Source organism: Falco biarmicus, chromosome 1, assembly GCF_023638135.1.
Source record: "Falco biarmicus isolate bFalBia1 chromosome 1, bFalBia1.pri, whole genome shotgun sequence".
Classification (NCBI taxonomy): Eukaryota; Metazoa; Chordata; class Aves; order Falconiformes; family Falconidae; genus Falco; species Falco biarmicus.
The window spans coordinates 51,605,204-51,625,472 of NC_079288.1; the positions used below are offsets into that span (position 1 = coordinate 51,605,204).

The window sequence follows — 20,269 nt, forward strand, 5'->3', positions numbered from 1 at the left end:
TGGGTTCAGCAGGTTTGTGCCACAGCTGGCCAGCCGCTGTGGTCACGCAGCCAAGAGGCGCAGAGGAGAACTCTCCCCTTCACCTTTGAAATGAAGAGGTAAGTGTTGCAGAGGCTGAACTTAGTTTACTGATGTTCCTAGTGGGCCGCTTTCAAGCACTCCTGCTTCCACATCCGTGGCTGCTGCTGCTGACCAAACCCTCTTCTGGAACAACGAATCACGCCATTTCATGTGGTGGAAGTTCAGGGCTGGGAAGAGCAGCAGGTAGCAGAAGAACCCCACGCCATGGCTGTGCCACTTTCCAGGACACAGCAGCCTTAGGAAACAAACGGCACAAAATCCCTAAGGAAGTCTTGCACTGGAACATTTGATGGGTACTGAAGGAGCATACTGAAAGTTTTATTTTTCACCTTTGCACCTGCTCTGCCCAGAGTGCCTAAGGAATTGCCTTCAGCTTCCCCTGACACTGGACAGAAACCCTTCTGCTGCTGCCCTGCCTATGAACAGTGTTCCAAGTTGCACACTGGAAGGGGACAGTCTCAAACTGATAAGAAGGGGCATAACAGAATGGATCCTTTCAACATTTTAGGTGGTAAAAGCCTAATGGCTAATTCTGGCACAGCCAGACATGCCAGTCTTCACAAATTCAAGTCAAGCACCATCAACCTTCAACCCCTGCAACGACTGGCACTGGTTTGGGACAATGCTGCGGCAAGAGCTTAGTGCCTGCGTGTTTAAGACTTCCATACAGATGATTCCATACAGATGTAGATCATGTGAATTAAACACGAGCCACATCAGTTTTCTGGAGAAGCAGCAGACACAGGTTAGCAGAAGGGTATCAGACATTTCACAGGGATGTCTGACCGATCCTGACCTTTCTCAGCAGGAGACAGGAGTGTCTTCTGTCAAAACCAAGAGCAGCGGGCTTCTGCGGTCTCAGAGAGTGGTGGCACGGAGTAGAGATGCAGAGATCAATCGAGAAGTGGCTTCGCTTCAGTACACTGAACTGTTTAATATTTGCTCCTGTCAGCAGGCTGGCTGGAAGAAGTGCATTAGTAATGCTTCTGCCTGTTGCCTCAGCGCAAGCCTGTTCTGCTGCGCCAGGCACAGCACAGGGCCCCTTTTCAGGAGAGTCAGCAGTGCTGATAAAGCACTCCGCCACCATGGATCTGGGCTGCTTTTATCTGTGGCAATTAAAAGAATATCTTGATGACGTCCTGTTAAATTAAATGCACCATATGCGCTCTTAAGTGACTAAAACCATAAGAGAAAGATTTTTTTACTCTGATACGTAAAACTGCTTCAGTATAAAACAAAAGGGCCTTGTACTATTTCACAATTCGGCAATAAATCATATTGCTTCTTCCTGGCCAGTCTTCTTTTTATGCACACAATTATTTATAGTTTATTACACTTCTATAAACCAAGTATTATCAACATGATGCAAATTAAAAAAAAAAATAATTTTCCACATTTACTCAGGATCCATCTACATGGGGAAGGAGCCCAAGTTCTCCAGAACAGGTTGCTGAATAAACAGAAGTGGAATAACTCAAATAGCTGCTGTGCTCTGAATTTATTCCCTAGCTATTTTGTCATAACTTCTGGGGGACTTGCCCATATAAATGAGCTTAAAAGTATTAAGATCCTCAACAAAGAATTCACTAACAAAAAGATAGTGTAATAACTAGAAAGATTACTTTATGAATTAAGTGCAGAAGATTAGTTCATGGCATCATGCTGATATCAACCAGATGCCTTGGGAGAACATTAGAGTTGCCCAGAGATCCCTGTACCACCAGTACCTTCAGATCCACCTTTTGTTTCTGTCCTTTTATTTTAGAGTCCCTTCAATGGGGTACCATTTTTCTCCTCTCCATCCTCATCTGCTTCTAACACTGCCAAAAAAGCGGAGCTACCCCAGCTCACATTTCCCTGCACACCCACTGGCATGCAACTTCAACACCCATTAAAAGGAAGGAGATCAAAGGTGGAAAAATGCAGCTGGTGGACTTTTGTTATTAGCACTGCTGGTTTCTCAAGTTTTTAATTATTTCTGGAGCAGCTGTGGATATTGCAATAAAAGTTTTTTAGTGGAGAAATGTCAAAGAGAGTGAAATTTTAAGAAGTACTTTGGGGCACAGTGGCCAACTGTCAGTAACAGCAGTAGTACTTGCTACTCAAACAGCAGGAAATCGCCCCCTGGTACACATCACCTTACTTCAGTTCACATCATCTCCATGGGCCCTTTGAATCTCTCACTCTGCTAAAGGAGCACACAACTCCTTAGTTCTTCACCTACCCTGTTCATGGGTACGGGCCACAAGTGATGTATTTGTGGCACAAAGCAGGTAGACAAAAGCTGCCAGAAAACTGCAGTCTTCAAACAATTCCACTTCCTTCTCACAGATATTTATGTTAAAGCCAACTTGCTACTTGACAGAGGCAGGAATTCCTACCCTCCCCCTGCCCTCTTATGCCCTTTTTAACTTGCATAAATCAGGCTGAGTTATCACGCATAAAACCTGGGACTAGACATTTTGTTTTGGATTTGTTTGTACTGGTTGAATTTGTTCTCCCATATTAAACACGGACAACAAAACCTCTTCTGCAGGTTTCATACAATTCTTGCATTCCTGTTGCTCAGAAAGGCAAAACTCATCTGCTGGCAGCCACAATGTACTGCAGTGGCTATTTACAGTACCATCAAACGTACATACAGAGGATGGGAAAAAAACCCAGCCTCTCTCAGGAAAGGCACAGCATCCTCTCCACTGACTGTATGCTCCTTAGTGTATTGTGAATAATTCAGGAAAACAGACAGCAAATAAAAACAAGAATTACAAACCCTCCTAAAATACCAATACATGCCACCACACTTCAGCACCTACCCCAAGGCAACACCTGGGTTCAAACTATTTGATCTGCAAATTTCTTACTGAGATTCAACAAAGGAAAAAAGACACTGGCTGGAATTAAATATGAATAATGACTTTTCTCCACCACCATCAACGTTTAAAGAATGCACACATGTTTGGAAAGGAAGTCTCCTGTCAATCATCATTACAGAAGTGCTTTCTCCTTTGTCTTCCCTTTTCATACTTAGCTGCACATCAAGTAACGTTCTCAGTGTATAAAGCAACAAGAGGATCTGTGAACAGCACCAGAGGACATGAGATATAAGTGATCTAGATAATGGATTTTATGAGGTTGTGGCTGCGTTTGCCTCCTGAAAAGCAGCTATCCCTTGCCTCCCTGCACTGTCATACACAAATCAGATACTATTTTTTAAAGAAAGAAAGAAAAAAAAAAGATCTTGCCTGGTCTGATAAAATCTGAGGGTTTTTAAGATGCTGGAGTTCTGCTCAGTACCATCAATGTATTCCCACAGTGTTTACTAAGTTACGCAATAATTTCCCTCTGGCAGAAACATGAAATGCAAAGCAAAGATATCATCAGACTGAAAATTAAAGAATGTACTTTTCAAAATAAGACCAATACAAAAATTCTAAATGCCATTATTTATGTACATATACATACATTGATACATGCATTTTTCTCTTTAGAGTATCTGTGCATACAAACATCTGCAATTATAAATAATAAATAACCTGGAAAATCTCCCTCAGGCCAGAAGATTTGTGAGCACACATGAAATAAGCAAGTCACATGTAAATAGAAACCATATCTGGAAACTGTAGCCCTTCATGTCCAAACAAAGCAGAGAGAGGATTAAATAGGCCCTGTCCAAAAGAGCACAAACAGGAAGAAAGAGCAACTAATATGTCAAAAACATAATTTAGTAAGAGGGTAATCCTCGGAAAGGGGGTAAGTGCTAACAGTGACTTTCCAAGGTTGGCAGTCAGCCCTATATCACTTAATGCTTTTATCAACGATCTGAAAGGAAACGTAAAATAATACCGATGGTTTGTTTTTTTATGTTGTGTGCAAGCCAGCATTAGAAGTTTCAGTACAGCCATAGAAGAGTCCAATCTGGGAACTATATGCAAGGGGATGGGTCCTACTTGGGGATACAACGTCACACCAGATCAGCACTCCTACACAAGCCCTGAGTGACTGTGTGGCTAAAGAAATTAACATTGTTCTCAGAGGCATCAGCATGAATATTGTGTGGAAAAGGTGTATTACGTATATGTATTATTTCCTACTGGGATGGTTGCTACAGAAGACTGATCAGTTCAGGAATTCCCATTCTCAAGCAAGTTGTGTAAAACTCAAGAGTGCTCAGAGACAACCATGCAGGGAACACAAGAACTAAACCCCACACATTTAGTGCTTTTCAAACAGAAGAGCCTATGCATGCAGTAAACATTAATACTTGACTTAGTACTCAGAGGCTGAACAAGCTCCAATGCTTGGGAGTCAAAGACAGACAAATTATGACTAGAAATGAGACATTTTTAAATGGCAAAGATAACCAACTACTGAAAATTCATCAATGATGATGATAGATTTTTAACATTATTACAACTTAGTTGCCTCTGTTTAAGAACACCAAGCCTTAGATAAACAGCCCAGATGTAATTTTCAGAATTTTCTTAACTAATATTCCTCTTGTCCAACAGAGAAGCAGGTTGCTCTCATTTTACCCTTTCCCTTTTTGCACTGGCATAGAAATAGACGTATTGTTGGCATATCTGTGGGGAATATACTGGGGTTTTGCAAGCTCTTCTGTTCCTTCCTGCAACTTGGAGGCTAAATTACCTTTTAAACAAAGCTAGGTAAAAGCTATTAAGGAGTAAACGTATTCCAGAATTGTTCCTTAAACTTGCTGGGACAGGAGAAAAGTAAACACCAAGCTGAAAGCTTCTCAAGAGTTCCTGATCTCAGCCAACAGATAAGCATGCAAGCACATTTCCCATGGAGAGGGACACCCCAGGCTCCCAGGAGACTTGGATTAGCTGCTGTGGCTGCTCTTCACTAAGCAGCAGTGTCCTTTGCAAGCACTGCCACACCCGCTTCTCAGCCGCTTTAACTTGTTCCAAAGGACTCTCGCCCCATGGGACAGCCCAGAAGTTTCCTGGCCTCCCTCCTGGAGAAGGGGGAGGGATTGGGAGTAGGTTCCTAAAGGGTTTTCTGGGAAAGCACCAAGTAATGAATGGCTGTGCCAGCTAATGCGCTGTGGGAACAAGGTAAAGCATGCCGTGCGACAGGTCACTAGGTTCTTCGTTTACACCGGTCAGTTCAAGTGCCAGAGCATGAGAGAGCAAGCAAACAAGCAGGAGTCTGGTTGTGCACACGTTATTTTCAAAGCAGCCTTTTTCCAAAGCTCTGCTGATCTAATGAAATTCCTAAATATTAATGTCTAATGAAATTTGTCCCACTCCTCTAAACTGTTGTTTTTATAAAACAGTTTGCACAAACACCCTTTAAAAATTCAGCTGTTTCAGACCAATGAAAATGTTTGTCATAGAAAACACTGAAGAAAAAGCATTCGTTTCTCAGCAAAAAGATTCCAAAAGAAATTAAATGAGCCCTTGGTAACCCCTGCATTATTTGTATTCCCTACCAAAAATGTCACTGGTTTCACACTTCCCCACCTTCCAAAACCATCCTTCCAATCCTCTACAAAATTACTATCCTTTCAACTCCATGCCTCTGCAGTCCCCATGTTTCCTGCTTTCTAAAGCATCTTGAAATGCAATGTTTGTAGTTCACCCTTAGCCTTACGAAAATAACCACCATATCAGAAGGGGCTGAGCAAAGTGCACATTCATGTTTGGTGCAGACGGCTTTTTACTCCACTGAAAGATGAATTGCCATTTGCGTTGGCAAGGGAGGCAGTCTGGCAGAGCTACCCTCCAGAAAGACCCTCTTGAAATAGCTCCTCTTCTGCAGCTGATTATGTGACCGAAAGGAGTCCTCCCTTTGCACAATGTCCCAGCGGCTGGCCTGGCTCCCAGGAGAGGTGGAGGCGAAAGACGACTAGGTAGGAGAGACCAACTCCAGCTGGAAGGCACTAAGAGAAAAGTGAGCTGGGTGAGAATAACCCCATCTCTCTGCCTAAAGCAGGACGATGCATCTGCCGTGGAAGCAAGGGAGATCCTGGCTAAAAGACAACTATGACCAGGTCTATTAAAACCTGACTGCATTTGACTGAAGCACAGCCCTCTCAGACCAGTCCTAGGGCTTGTTCCTGCACCCAGCGGTGTGTACATCAAGAAACACAAATTATTGTTTATGCACAGCCAGAAACAGCGATGCTGGGCTCAATCAGTGCAGCTCACTGCTGTGCCCCTCATTTGCAACATCAGCCTCATGTCTAACCGCTCTGTACGTGTCCAGCCTGCACAAACACATTCCTATCCTGCTGCAGGGCAGTCCGAGCAATGTTAGGAGTGGCACAAGTGGACACTGAAGGGAAACAAAGTTCAGCATAAGCCTACGTTTAGTTACCCACAACGTTCAGAACAACAAGAGAAAGGTCTATAAGCTTGCAACTTCCCAACCCGCCTTCACAGTCCTGGGAAAAGTCCAAGTTTTTCTACCCAACGGGCATAAATTCAGCAAAAGCTAACGACAGGAGGAAACTTATTTTCTGTGATGCTCAGTAGCCCTCTCAGAATGATGGCCACTTGATTTTTTTTGCAATTTTATGCTTTCCAGAGTTCTGAGGTTTTTTTTTTTTTGAAGGAAAGATCTATAAATTTTATAAAACATGGTGCACTGTTAGTAGTGCTGCCAAGACAGTAATTATTTCATGGTGGTTAGGTGGTTCCTAACCATAATGCAGGACAATAAAAATGTTACTTTATTAGCTATTAATCCCTCCCTACATGACTCAAACTTTCTGAATGCTGAGAGCTTGCAGACTGTGAAAGGGCCTGAGGAATTGGTGGTGGAATCTCTTGTTTCCAGGAATCCTGTCAAAGCCTTAATGACTGGAAGTCATTAACACCCAAATGGCTTTTAGTAATTTCTTTGCAATCATCCCTAGTGCAAATATACTTCTTGCAGCAGGTGCAGAATGAAAAGGAAAGCTTTTGTACAGAAATGCGACTATCTCCACACTTTGCAACTGCAGCCCTCTCAGGCCAGGAGGAAGGCAGTGAGCCAATGTGAGAAAGTGCAATTTGTAGATAAGCAGTCAGCTTGGGATCACATTCCTCACAACAGAAAAAATGAGAGGAAATCTGTCATGGCCACTGGCTATGAAAGAGGAGGATTTTACAGCACTGAAACAGCTCAGAGACAAACAGATGAAAGCAAAGTGACAAGAGCAGTGAGTGACAACCCTGCCCTGCCACCCCCAGCCTTTTCTTATTAGACAGCCAGCTGACTGCTTTAATTAAAAATATACATGTGTGTCATGGGAAGTCCCAGCTGAACTCCATCAGCCTACACCGCAACGTGCTGAACACGGCGTCCAAGTGCACAGTTCTTTCAGCTGAACCAGGAAATGGCAGCAGCAAACAAGCCTGGCTGAGAACTCGGTGACCTCTGCCCACTCATCTTCCTGCGGACTGCCTGCAGGACACGAGCCCAGGTCCCTTCTGGGCAGCTGCACAGGAAGGAGTACCTCACTGCTTCAGGTGGTAGAAAACTGCTTACTCTGCAAAGCTGCGGGAAACAGGCACGCTCTGCTGAACCGCCTTAGCTGCACAAGGCACCAGCCACCTGAGGAGACAGGCTAAGGAAGCTGCAGGAGGGGGAACTACTCACTTACTGCCATAAAAATAAGTCAAGTCATGGTGCAGAGGCTCTGCCTTTTCCCTCGTTGCTGGTAAGACAGGTTAGTGATGGGTGACTTGGGTTTTGGAAACACAAATTCTAAAAGCACAGGATTTCCAAGGCTGGCTTAAACTCCTTATCATCCACTGTGTGTTCTCCCATATGAGGTCACTGATCTTTTCATTTGAAAATTACTTCAAAAGTATCACAGATGTTTGCACCTTAATTCCTACAGCAAAAACTATTATCTGACCCAGTTGGTATCAGAAAGTCACTAAGCCTCATGAGACAAAGGGACTTTCTCCTCACAGCAAAAGTAGATTAAAAAACCCCCAACCAACAAAACGACAAGATAAAGGATCCTTCTAGCTGAGAGGGCAATGCCTGAGACACAGAAAGGGAGTCAGTGTTCTTCAGCTTTGTTACTCAACTGCTGTAAACTTAACTGTAGATCCTTTCTGGTTTCTGAAGAGGCTGGATGCTGTCCCAGGAAACAAGAAAAAACTAATATACTTGGCTCATGGACTGAAAGAAGAACTTTTGTTTCCATATGCACGTTATGGCATTAAAGTGCTGCTTTCTACATCTAACAGTCGTGAGACCTTTGTGTCATTTATGATTCCTGTTGCTTCCAAGATGAACCTCCGCTTCCGTGCTACAGGTCGGGCATCAAATTCAAAATGTTCTCCATTCCACAAGCCAGAATTTGTCACCAGGTAAATGCTGCATAAAGAGGCAAAGACAAGATGGCTAGAGGAAGGTTAGAATAGCATAATGGACAAGGCCTAATCTAAACGAGGAACCTGTGCAGGGTGGAAGACAAAGGGCAAATGCTTGTAAAAGTAAACTGAAATCCACCCAGGTGACTTGCATGGAAAAAATCTACATAATTACACGTTTCTGTGACTCTCATTACATCTTGGCTACAGACAGGGGAGAAGAACCCAGGAAGAGCTCAGACCACACCCTGCCTTGCCATTCACAGTCACCTACCTTGGAGAAACACATAAATCACATGTCTTTGTGGCTGTGGTTTTAGAAAACTGAATGCTTTTCTTAACAACTCATTATGTAAGGCAGTTCCTACTGCCAGCATCTCACAATGCAAGCAAGAAGGGAATTGATTGCATAGGAGGGTGGAGACAAATGTACTCTCAAAGTTAAATGAGTCAGCTTGGAAAAACTAACTCAACACAACCTAAAGAGGCAAGTGACAAACAGCAACACCACCTTACATAAAAAGTCTTCTCTGAGGGCTCAGGGTAGAGGCTGCTGCTGCACAACGCAGAAGGCAACTGCCCTCACCAGCTCCCCACTGACCTCATTCCAGACCTTTGCTCCGTTTCTGAGCAGTTTTCTCGAAAAATCCACGGCTGTTGGAGGGCAGCTCTGTCGGCTGCCTGGCTGCAATCCCTTATGTAAACCTGGCAGCAAGGCTCCTGAGTGATAAGGCAAATTATTGCTTTGGATAGGGACTGAATGTACTGGCATGACAGACTTCAAAAACAAAAAAACCCCAAATCTAAACAAAAATAGTCAGCTAAGTAAACAACACCAGCCCCCCCTGTTCCATTTGTTCTGGCAACAACAGGCACCCAAGTTCTTATCACATGCCAGAGAATAATGGTAAGTTTTGGCTTGCCTTGGTTTTAAACCGCAGCTGCTAAAAGGAAAGCCAACAAATAGAGAAAGTGTTTATACTAAGCACAAACTTCTCAGTATATAAATACATGTGTTTTCAGACCTCAACAATTAACAGTGAGAACAGTGTCATTAAGAAGAGGGCGCAGCAGGGTACATTAACCCACCCCTTATTTTAGGAAGGCTACTAGAGCATGTGATCCCTTTATTTGCAGGACATAGGCCAGATATAAGGATCTTTGTGAACAAAAGGTTGATATAAACAAACCTTCTCTTTGAGAACATGCACATGTTTAAAAGCCAGCACAGGGTATCTGTGCTGGCAAATCTTACTGCAGCTGTGACTGCAGCCACAAACAGGAATTTATGATCTTTGGCACGCACCAAGACTAGAAAGCACGGGAGAAGGCAGCTTGCTTACTGAATGACTGCCACGGTTGCTTTAAGCTTTAGCTTTCAGGAACCACACAAGGTTTTTCCACGAAGTTTGGCTGCCATACACACACCCATTCCCCAGCACCTGACCACTACTAGCAGGAAAGGGTACCCAGATGCACAGTTTTGATCAGTATTTCCACCTAGGGTACATACACAGAGCCTAACAGCACTGCCAACAGCAGGGTGCCCTCCCATGGAGGGATACTCCTTCAAAACAGTACCAGGACTGCAAAGAGATGCAGCTCCAGCAAGTGTGAGCACAGCCATATACAACAGCACAGCATATTTCGGCACCCTTTCTCGGGCAAAAGATCCAGGAGGGTAACAACAAAAGTCTGCAGACAGCATGTGTGCCTGAGCCAGCATTAGGAAAGAAATTTCTGCTCACCATCAACAATCCCTCGCCGCACATTTTGGCTGCAGGATGCATGCATTTTCCCTCCTGCCTGAAGGCTATCCCTTTTTTCTTGTATACAAAGTTTAGCATGAAAGCCCAAGAGCACTGCTTGCAAGAGGCCCTCCTACCTTTGTATCCACTTAAATCTTAATATATCCTGTCCCTGAAGTAAAATTCATTTGAATCTGTTATTGGAAGCACTTCAGTTCTAGCACCTGTAGACACATCCAGAATCGTACCAGTTCCTACTGCAGGTACGTATGCCCTTTCTGAACCAGAGCTTTGAGCAGACTTTTGCCTTCTAGATAGTAGAAAGAAAGATGGACCTGAACAGGGACTCTGAGCTTCACAGGGCTGCAAGCCCAACCTAGCTCCCCCTGCACTGAGGGTCTGGTAAGGCCCCAGGAAGCCCTCTTCCCTCCTGCCTACACCCTAGGTCCAAAGCTGCTGCCTCCCCTGGCTCCTGAGAGCTGTGGTGCAGGTCTTGTGGCTCTCAGCCAGGTAAAGATCAAGTATGTGCATGGTTCCCAGGGGCCAGGAGTTTGGCTGCCATGCTCTGAAGCTCTGCACAGGAGCTCTTGCAAAAACGAGATAAACCTCGCAGAAATATGGACCAGGCTGCATATTGCCAGCAGACTTTCATCCTTCTTCCAGAGAACCAGTCTCTTCTCTCCTGCCCCTTCCTTTCTTTCTTTCTCCACTGTTTTGGGATTTACTTGAAGATTGTATTCAGATACAGTTTTTCGCTACTCCAGAATTATCAGTTTGCCCTTGGCACACAGCTATAATCATGAGGCAATTTTCAAGAGAACACAAATTATATTTTAGCGGGGATTATGGGTACCTATAGTTAATCCACCTATTTTGGTCAAAAAAAAAAAAAAGAACATATCGACTTTACAAATATAATTTTCTTAAGAAAAGTTGTGAACAGAAGGTGACACAGATTTTATGCTCTGCAATATGCTTTGATTGCAACTGATAATATCACATATTTAAAATGACAGCAGCACCTTCAAAAAATTCCTGTGATGAGGAATTTCATACCTGCAAAGAGGCATAACATGTCTTTCAATATTTAAAAAAACTGATAAGCCATTCTAGAAGACATTGTCACTATAGCTGCTACTTAATAAGTGAATGTTCATTATAAGGTCAACTGTATGAAGACACATACTGAGAGGTATTTTAAACAGTATCAAAAATTACTAATCAACCAGAAGTCTCTCATTTTCTCCCTGAAGACTTCTGCTCACATGTCAAATGAAACTGACTGAAAATTTATTAAAGATTACAGTCCTTTGCGGGGGGAGGGGGCCTTACAGGCTTAGTGTACGTGGTTATTTCTTCCCTGTTACACTTCTGAGCCTGCTAAAGGGGTTCTGCATCTACCATTCTGTGTAGCACTTCATCCTCTTCTGATCTACCCCTATCGTGGTATCTGAGCATGGAAAGGGAAAAAACACAAGCATTTTCATGAAACAGCAAATGATTATCATTGCCAAGAACAACCTTTATTCTTTTCTAACAAAGATCACATCATAGCTGAGCAGATACACTCATTTCACTAAAACATATCTGATAATTACATATAATTAATGATAACATTTACTTAAAAACTATTAGTACCTTGTGACAGAACACACACACCCCAACAAGAATATCAGTGTGTTTGCAAAGCACTTTACAGTCTAGGTCAAATGCCAGAGTCCTGCTGAAAAAGGTGAAAACTCCTAACGTTGCCTTGCGCAGAGATAATACCAGGTAATACCTCACTGTGAGCTTAGATTACACAGGACTGACACAAGGCTACCAAAAGCATGTTTAAACACACTCCTGATATATCAGAGCAATACATTAATACCCGGGAATCAGGGTTTCTGACTGTTGCACAGACAGCTATCCCCTACATATGTTAGGTCTGCTAGAGACCTCTCTCCCCTCTTCCTCTTAGGGGTGGTCCAGGGCTTCCTCTCCATCCCATCCTGCCCAACAACCTGTCATCCTGGAGCTGGGTAGAAAACAGCAAGCACTACCTACTCCTCTTTCAGCAGCAGCAGATCACTGACAGAAAAATACTGGAAGCTAACAGTAGTGCAGATGCTCAACCCAATTAGGTAAATATGTGCAGAAGTGTGATACAGGACAGAAAATGAGGGCGTTCTTGAACAAAACGGGATTGCAAGGGAATTAATTTCTACAGTTTATTAATTTCCCAGATAAAATCAGAGATGTGGACAGCTTCCATCTCAATGCCTGAGCATGGAGACGAGGCTTCTGCCTAATTACAAACGCAAGTCATTTGGTATTTATGTCCTGTGCCAGTATTGGCCCAACTGTCTCATCCTTCAACACTTCAGCAGTACTCTTCTAAGGAGTTACACATTGATGGCGAAGTATGAATACCTACAGGAAATAATTACATCTTTTGGAGAATATTCTCCTTGAAGAATCAAAAATTTTGGGGGCACCTCATGAAGCATGTCAGTTACACATCCCTTCCCAGACATAAGACTCAGCAGTCTTTGTTTGAACTCTCCAGCACCTGATTTCCCTTTACAGCTTGCAACACGTAGCGCGGTATGGGCAGGGGCACGCTCTCTGCCAAGTTCCAGCCCACCAATCCAAGAGGCTGTAACTCCTGACCCAGCACCACCTGCATGGTGGTAGAACTGTACTGCCTTCTCAGTTTTGCCAGCCGACTTGCTTCGCTAATAGTTTCCTAGCTCATCTCAGTCTAAAAGAGCTGGTTTAATGAACAGGTGTAAATGAACATGATGTCTCCTGGCTGCAGGAGTTCTGGGGGCAGGCTTGGGGACAGTAAACCACACAGCTGGCACAGCTAGAAGTCAAAGAGCGTGTGTGCCTGCAAGGTCTAGAAACCGAATTTGACATCTATGCTTCACCACCATCATTATGAATCAGAATCTGGTGTTGGTGCATAATTTGCTAACTTGTCTCACAAGCTGAGTGCTGTCTGTCTGTACTAGTGCTGAGAATAGCACTCGTCTCCTGCTTACACAGTGAAGTCACTCGGTTACGTGTCTGGCAGCACTGCCTCTGCTTTGTGCTCTGCGTTGGTATGCAGAGACACCACGGTGTCCTGTTCCATGACATGTAAATATCACTATTTCCCACATTAGGCCAACCCCACGTTTCAGCAGCATACAGCAATTTCCCACAGTAACCTGAATCCTTCATGTACTGCACTAGTCATGAGAAGAAAGGGAATGACAGACCCAATATCCCAAGAACAAAAAGATACCGATTCAGTCTGATGTTCAGGGAAAGACTTTACAAGAAACCAAATTGCCCATTACCTGTTCACCTCATTGACAAGGTGCCAGCAATCACAACTAAAAATACTGTTTTAGATAGATACTCTTAGACTCATAAATTCAGATAGAGACACTTCATTCTCTGTCTTCTGTGAAGAACACTAGGACTATCGTCATTCCTGCCAGAAAGATAAAACCCCTCAAAAGCCCCTTCCTTTTTGGACTGAAAATGGGAATAAAGTCAGCCATCTGCTAAAACTAAAACTGGGCAGATAAAATGCGCTTAATTACTCAGAGGAGACACTTTACATTTCATTGAATCTTCTACTCAGTGTAATTTCTAGTGCCTTATCTTAGATCCGTCCTGTCCACCTGCACTTCACCAAGCTGGCCACCTTCATATGCTTGAAAATTCATATTGGAAAGGCAAACTAAAGCACACAGATGACTTTGTAAGGAACTTGTTGGAATGTGTGGCTTCAACAGGGATATGCACGTTAATTTACCTTACACCCCAGCATACCGACTTTGTAAACATCAATGGAAGTGTTCAAAATGCTCCAGTTCAAAAGAGCTGGAGGTGCAGACACACAACAAAGAAAGAAACAAACACAAAGACAAAAGAGGAGCACTAACCTGGAGAAAAACGTATCACTGTTAATGAAGGAGATTTCATCTGTTAAATCCATCTCCTTCCAATGTGAACCACTGTCTGTTAATTGGAGGCTGACCTGAGGTATTCCATCTGACAGGCCTGGTTGTGGCACTAAGCGTGTTTGGCTGGATCCTTCCGTTGTGGACTTTGTCATCTACAGAAGCAAAGAGAGAGAAAAATGAAATATGAAAGGCAGAAAGGGCAGTGCAGCCTTTTCAGATCATCTGTAACAGAAGGACCATTCCGTACCAGTGTACAAACAGCAGAGAATATGACAACATGAAAAATCATAATATAAAATACATACAAATCAGGCATTCTGCTTGATAAGGACTATTTAAAGAAAAATAAAGGTGTGTATTGAAATAGCAGGGGCAAGACTGGAAGTAAAAAAAGGCAGGCAAGTAAAATAAACAGAAAGTTATTTTCTGCATCACAGAAGACAGACTAAAAACCTTCCCATTGAATTTGCTTCTTGACATAATTGGAGAAACAGATGGTAAAAGCAATTATCCACCTCTTCTCAACCCCCCTCCCATCCTTTTTAATGGCAACTGATGTTAACGTGTGTGCTGGAAAGAAATTTCTTAGGCCAATGTTCTGGATTGGCGTTTTTGCTGCCACAGCCAGGACAGAGAACTGGAAGTGCAGTCAGTGCTGCGTCAGGCAGGTGTCCAGTACCAGTGGCAGAGAAGGATGTTCAGGGGAAAAGAGCAAGTCTGGAGGTCTGCCCCTCATGCACCACCACAGCTTTGGGCAGGCTGTGGTTTAGGGCTTTTTTTTACTTGGAGGTTGCACCTGGTTGGTTCACTGTGTTTAACAGCAAACATCAAACATAACCTTTGTGATTTCATTCAGTTTTCTTGTCTTTAGCCTTTGCAAGATCCTATAGCTGGGAGTTTCACAACGTTGTTACACATTGATTAAAATAGAAAAACCCCACACTTCTGTTTAAGATATGGTGACAGATATTCTTTCCCTTGTTTTTGAATGATGAGAATTTGCAAATAATTTTCCTTACCCACCCACCCCATACCATTTTTGACTTTATACTACTCCACTAGTAGTACGTAATCAGACTGATAAGAATCCAGTTCATAGAGTGTTTCATTTTACAGCAGTAATTCTGGCGCATTTGATTGTTTTTGCTGCTTTTCTCTACACCTTTTTACCTTCTACTAAGTCTCTTTTGAAAAATGTAGCCAGAACTGCAGGCAGCATTATATACATAGGAAGATTTGTGGTGGCTTCTCATGAAAATCCAACTTTTAATTTGCTTTCATGGTTGCTTACCGAGCTGACAGCTTTGTGACCTCTTCGCAGTATTAAGAGATCTTTTCTGAAAACAATAGCTAATTTGGTGTTCGTCAGTACACACACGTATATAATTTGTGGGGTTTTGTAGACATCAGTCAGCATACAGTGATGGAAATTCAACTAATCATTTTTTTCAGCCAATACAGAGTATATTAGGAGCCCTCTGTAAATCCCTATAGCCAGCTTTTAGTTTTTCCTACTTTGAGTCATTTACTATTATCAGGACATTCAGTCTCTTTCTGGGTCATATTGAAATGACTGAATAGCACAGATTCCAGCAAAGATCCTTGAGGGACTTCCCAGGAAACCTCTCTCCACTGACAAAGCACTCATATATTTTTATTGCTTTCTAACTATTAATCCATAAAAAGTCTTTCCTTCTAATCACAAGACATCTTTGCTTCTTTGAAAACCTTTGATAATCCTATCAAAACCTTTTCAAAGTTCAAGTGCACTAGATTGACTATACCCGTCCACATGCTCGCTGGCTCCTCTCTGACAGTTTTTTCTCTAAAGAAGTAATGTTCGTGACTCCTAATGACTCTGATTATCCATTTGTTTATTGATTCTGCTGCCTGCTATAGTTTCTACAAATGTGCTGGACAGTAAGTCAGACTTTCTGGATCACTCCTAAAGTCTTTTCATACCTGGCTTACCCTAAGATATTTTTGTAAAATTCTTGATTTTACCTCTGTTTCATAATGCTTTGTTTCACTCACAATTGTTTTCTAATGCTTTGTGTGTGTTGAAAAGTTTCCTGGGACAGAAAGCCGCTCCTTACTGAGCTCTGAAGAGAACAAACTGAAAAATAGTATGTGTATCAGAGGCAAAGGGAAACCAGAAAGGTACAGTGAGACACCTTCCCGGTTTCAGCTTCTGGACACTGCCCACTCTCCACAAGATCCTGCCTTTGCTGATGTCAACAGGTATTTTGCTTGGAGTGAAGACCTCACCTTTGGACCACCTCTAGCTTCCAGCAATTCTCTGTTAGCGCACTGCCTACAGTGGTCACCGACTGTTACCACCACCGAACTGGGCGCACAGCATGCCAGCACCAGGCTGTGGCTCTCAGCTGCTACTAAGTGCCAGCGGTGCTGTGATTTAGAAGGGGAAGACCATGTCTGTGGAGAGGAGGGGAGGCAGGGAGCTACACATCCACAGCATTACAGGAGGGAATCACAACGGGAGGCAGCAGGGCCTGGGATCTGGAGGCAGCAACTCAATTCTGCTGGAATGGCTGTTAAGCCTTTCTTTCCCACTGGAAACTTGCAGTCACTCAGTTTAGCTTTTCTGCAGCTGGAGGTGACTGTTACCTGTTGTGCCTGCACAGGGACATCTCTCACCATGGGCTTTTGATGTTACTTCACCACCACCTGCTAGAGCTGATGCCATGCACACTAGAAAAGCTCTCAACCAGAGTAACAAGAAATGGTGACTATACACATGCACAAACCTCTAAACTAAAACAGTTCCTACACTGTCCCATTAGTACTTTAGAGAAACATACTTGGGTGTAAGCAAAACAGGCAACTTCTATGATGTACCACATACACCAGCAGCAATTGAAGCCTGGAAAACATCAGGAAGCCAGCCTTTCCACCTCTACCATACTGTGTGCATCCTGATTTAAGAATGCAATTAAAAAAGCTAAGTGATTTTGCTACCAGAATCTGCTTTACCCAACAAGAAGTGCAAGGGAACGGGCAACATCTGCTAAACAGCATGTACCAGATTCCCTCTGTGCATATTGTTCATGAACTTTACACTGATTTACAGAAGTTCCTTATACTGGAGAATTCAAGATAAAACCTATTTATTGTTCTGGTGCTTTAAAAGTAAAAAAAAAATAATGTTTTGGTACAGTCTTCTATTCTTTTTGTTTTCTGGCAGTATAAGATCACTTGGACGCAACCACTTCTGACAAAAGGCATGCCAATCACATACAAGTTCTACAGGAAAATTCTGTTTGAAAGATCAGATTCAAATTTAGCATTACCACTGCATTTTTAGGGCACTTCAAAATCATTAAGAGGTAGAAGGAACCAGTGTTCTCCATCCTCTGTTCCAGATGATCCATAAGCTAGCTGATAGCTTTGGAAAACAGTATCATAGCATTGTAGTTATTTCTTCAGCAATATAGGCTACAAGTAATGGCAACTTATATCTGAATTAAACTTACATTTACTTTCTTTTTGGACAAAACTGCTTTCAGTTGCATCAGTATAAAAATGCAGGTAAAGTATTCACTGAACTCACACATGGAAACTTAAAAAAAATTTTCATTTAAGTAACTTGTCTTTAATCCTTACCAACAATAGAAAGGAACAATGTTCACTATCTCATTCTACAGTTAGCAACTGTGTGAGAAAGCCACCTGTGCAACTACTGTAACAGCAGCACTTCACTGGGTGCCACTGAGATGAAGGCATGCCTGTGGGTAGACAAAGACTTATGTAATTTGAATTCCTTACAAAGCAGATTAACAAACTATGGACAGAGGCAGCTGAAATGCTTTTTGGGTGGTGGAGCTCTGGTGAAAAAAATTTGGCAGATTTCTTTGTTCATACACATGTGTATGTTTCATGCAATGAAGTCTGAAAGAACAATACCTTCCAAAATGAGGACCGCGCTTTGCAAAACAGCAATGCTACAAGTTACTCATTATCAAGACGATACTGGGAAGACAAATTTATTTAGCTGTTAAATGATAGGAAAGAGAAGAAAAAAAACAAAAAGAGGAACACTTTCTAAACTATATTCTAATATTCTCCAATTTCTCCTTTTTGTGATCAGTCTAATGTGCAACCTCCCCCTCTGGGGACATGGAGGATAGCCAGTGGAAACCCCAGGGCGTGACCATTATAAAGTCACACAAGAAATCCCTAAGAGTTCAAGGATTAGTTTACAAGGAAACAACAACAACAAAAAAAGTCCCTATAGAAACTTGTTGCATGTTGTAACACATTTCTACAGGCTGTTACACTCTTTAAGAAGCATTGCAGGAGGTTTGTAGCTCCCTGTGCAACACACCTTCATTTGCGTTTTGCCTCCAGAGCAGACAATCCACCAAATGACAAAAAAAGACTCAAGCAAGGTTTAAAAAGGTCACCAGTGGAAGAATCCCCACATGTGGTGTGGCATGTGTCAAAGAAGCATTTTGTCCCAGGTGAATTCTAACTGACATGTTCTGCCAAAGAGAAATCTATAAATCTTTGTAAATAAATAAAAAGCTTCACTTTGGAAGAAGACACCAATAAATGCAAGGACAATCCCAAAGATGAGGGATGTTTTGGTTGAAGAGCAAGTTATTTGATATTTGTCTCCCGCAAGTTTTTTATCTGGTGAAGTTTAACCTCACACTTCATTTGGCAAAGATCAGATTCACTCTGAACCAGGTATGTTGTAGGCTGTAACATTATAGTTCCAGACTGTGGCTGCTGAAAGCATGGGCTATGCCTAAGTCTGTTTTAAAATACATCTTCATCCTCAGCTAAATACAAGTAAAATAGTATCAGGTGCTACTGACAATCAAAGGGACCATCCCAATAAAGGATAATCCAAACACCAAAGAGCAGACAACTACAAGGAATTATTACAATTATTACACCATACATCCTGCATTTGGCTTTCAAATTTTGCTGTCTCATAAAGTTCAGATGCAAGGAACTGTGTTTGCAGTTTTAATAGAGACTAGTCAGTTTTGTGACCAGTATAAACATGTATCATGACGGGTGTTAAAGAAAGCGCAAGAAAATTTTTCCCCTAGAGGCACACGCTGACCAGTCAAGGTGGCACCATCCCACACAATACCACTGCCAAGATCCTTCGTAACTGACTGGGTGCATCACAGAGATGTTTCATCTCCTGATGAGGTGTCCTAAGTTCCTGGGTTCAAAGACAAATATGCCATATTTTCTAATGATCTGATGTGGTATGGTGACTGATCTTTCTCTGTTCTTGAAGAACAGGGACTGCTCCATACCAAGATCAGTCTGGAGAGCTCCGTGCATATGCATCAACATGGAGTAAGACATTGATCCTTAGCACAGGTCATCCTGCTTTTCCAAGTACCTTACTCGTCTTCTCAAGGAGGAAAAAGAAACTTCCAGTATCACAAGTTATGCGTGAACACATTCAATAATTAGGACAATTCATACCACTTGAGTAAGTAATTATGAAGTCTAAACGCAGAACTTTTGGAAGAAACTAGCTATGAGTTTATATTTAAATGTCATAATTGAAAGGATGATAAAGATGTTTCCACAAAGTTGTAATAAACAAACAGGAGGTATTTAAAACATATACAGCACATTATTTAATACTGCATGAACATAGTACTCTTTCAGACAAGAGAGCAACCGCTCTCAAAAACTCCATTAACAAACAAATGGTACTCTCAGAGCTGTGCACCAAAACAAAGAGGTCCATATTACCTTTTGAAGAGCTTCATATTTTGTCAGCCCGAGACTCTTTCGGCTTACAAGTTGTATGTATCAATGCAAATATTGTACAGAATAGAAAAAGGCACATTTCTGTGCAAAAACCTAGGTGTGGACGAGAAATGCAGGGGAAATTAGAATGTTTTCTTTCTCACTCCAGTCTCAATCTGGCTAGCTATCAGCACAAACCTTACACATCAATCTATCCACTCATCAGTGTTACCTCTGCCTCATGAATGACTGAGAAACGGGAACCATTAGCCAGAGGTACCTCTTGCCCGACAGCTAACCAACCTGATTCAACCAGTTCCGTTCAGTCAAATAACTGGGGATGAGCCACCTGCCAAAGTTACCCAGGCTTGGTATTTGGCCACTGATATATTACACCGACTCCATTTTAAACACCAAC

General features: G+C 42.5%; 1 protein-coding gene across 7 annotated transcripts in view; it reads right to left on the reverse strand.

Annotated features, from left to right (window-relative positions):
* FAM13A (family with sequence similarity 13 member A) overlaps positions 1–20,269 on the reverse strand; it is a 133,824-nt gene that overhangs the window by 61,733 nt on the left and 51,822 nt on the right. For 6 of the 7 annotated variants that reach the window (XR_008820990.1, XM_056333243.1, XM_056333237.1 and 3 more), the window contains one exon: positions 14,086–14,258. Coding sequence is in view for 6 of the 7 variants with exons in the window: in XM_056333243.1 (XP_056189218.1) it covers positions 14,086–14,258 (173 nt within the window). In the remaining variant the exon portion in view is untranslated. Of the gene's footprint in view, positions 1–14,085; positions 14,259–14,785; positions 14,844–20,269 lie in introns of those variants that run through there. The other variant, XM_056333252.1, reaches the window with a different exon arrangement.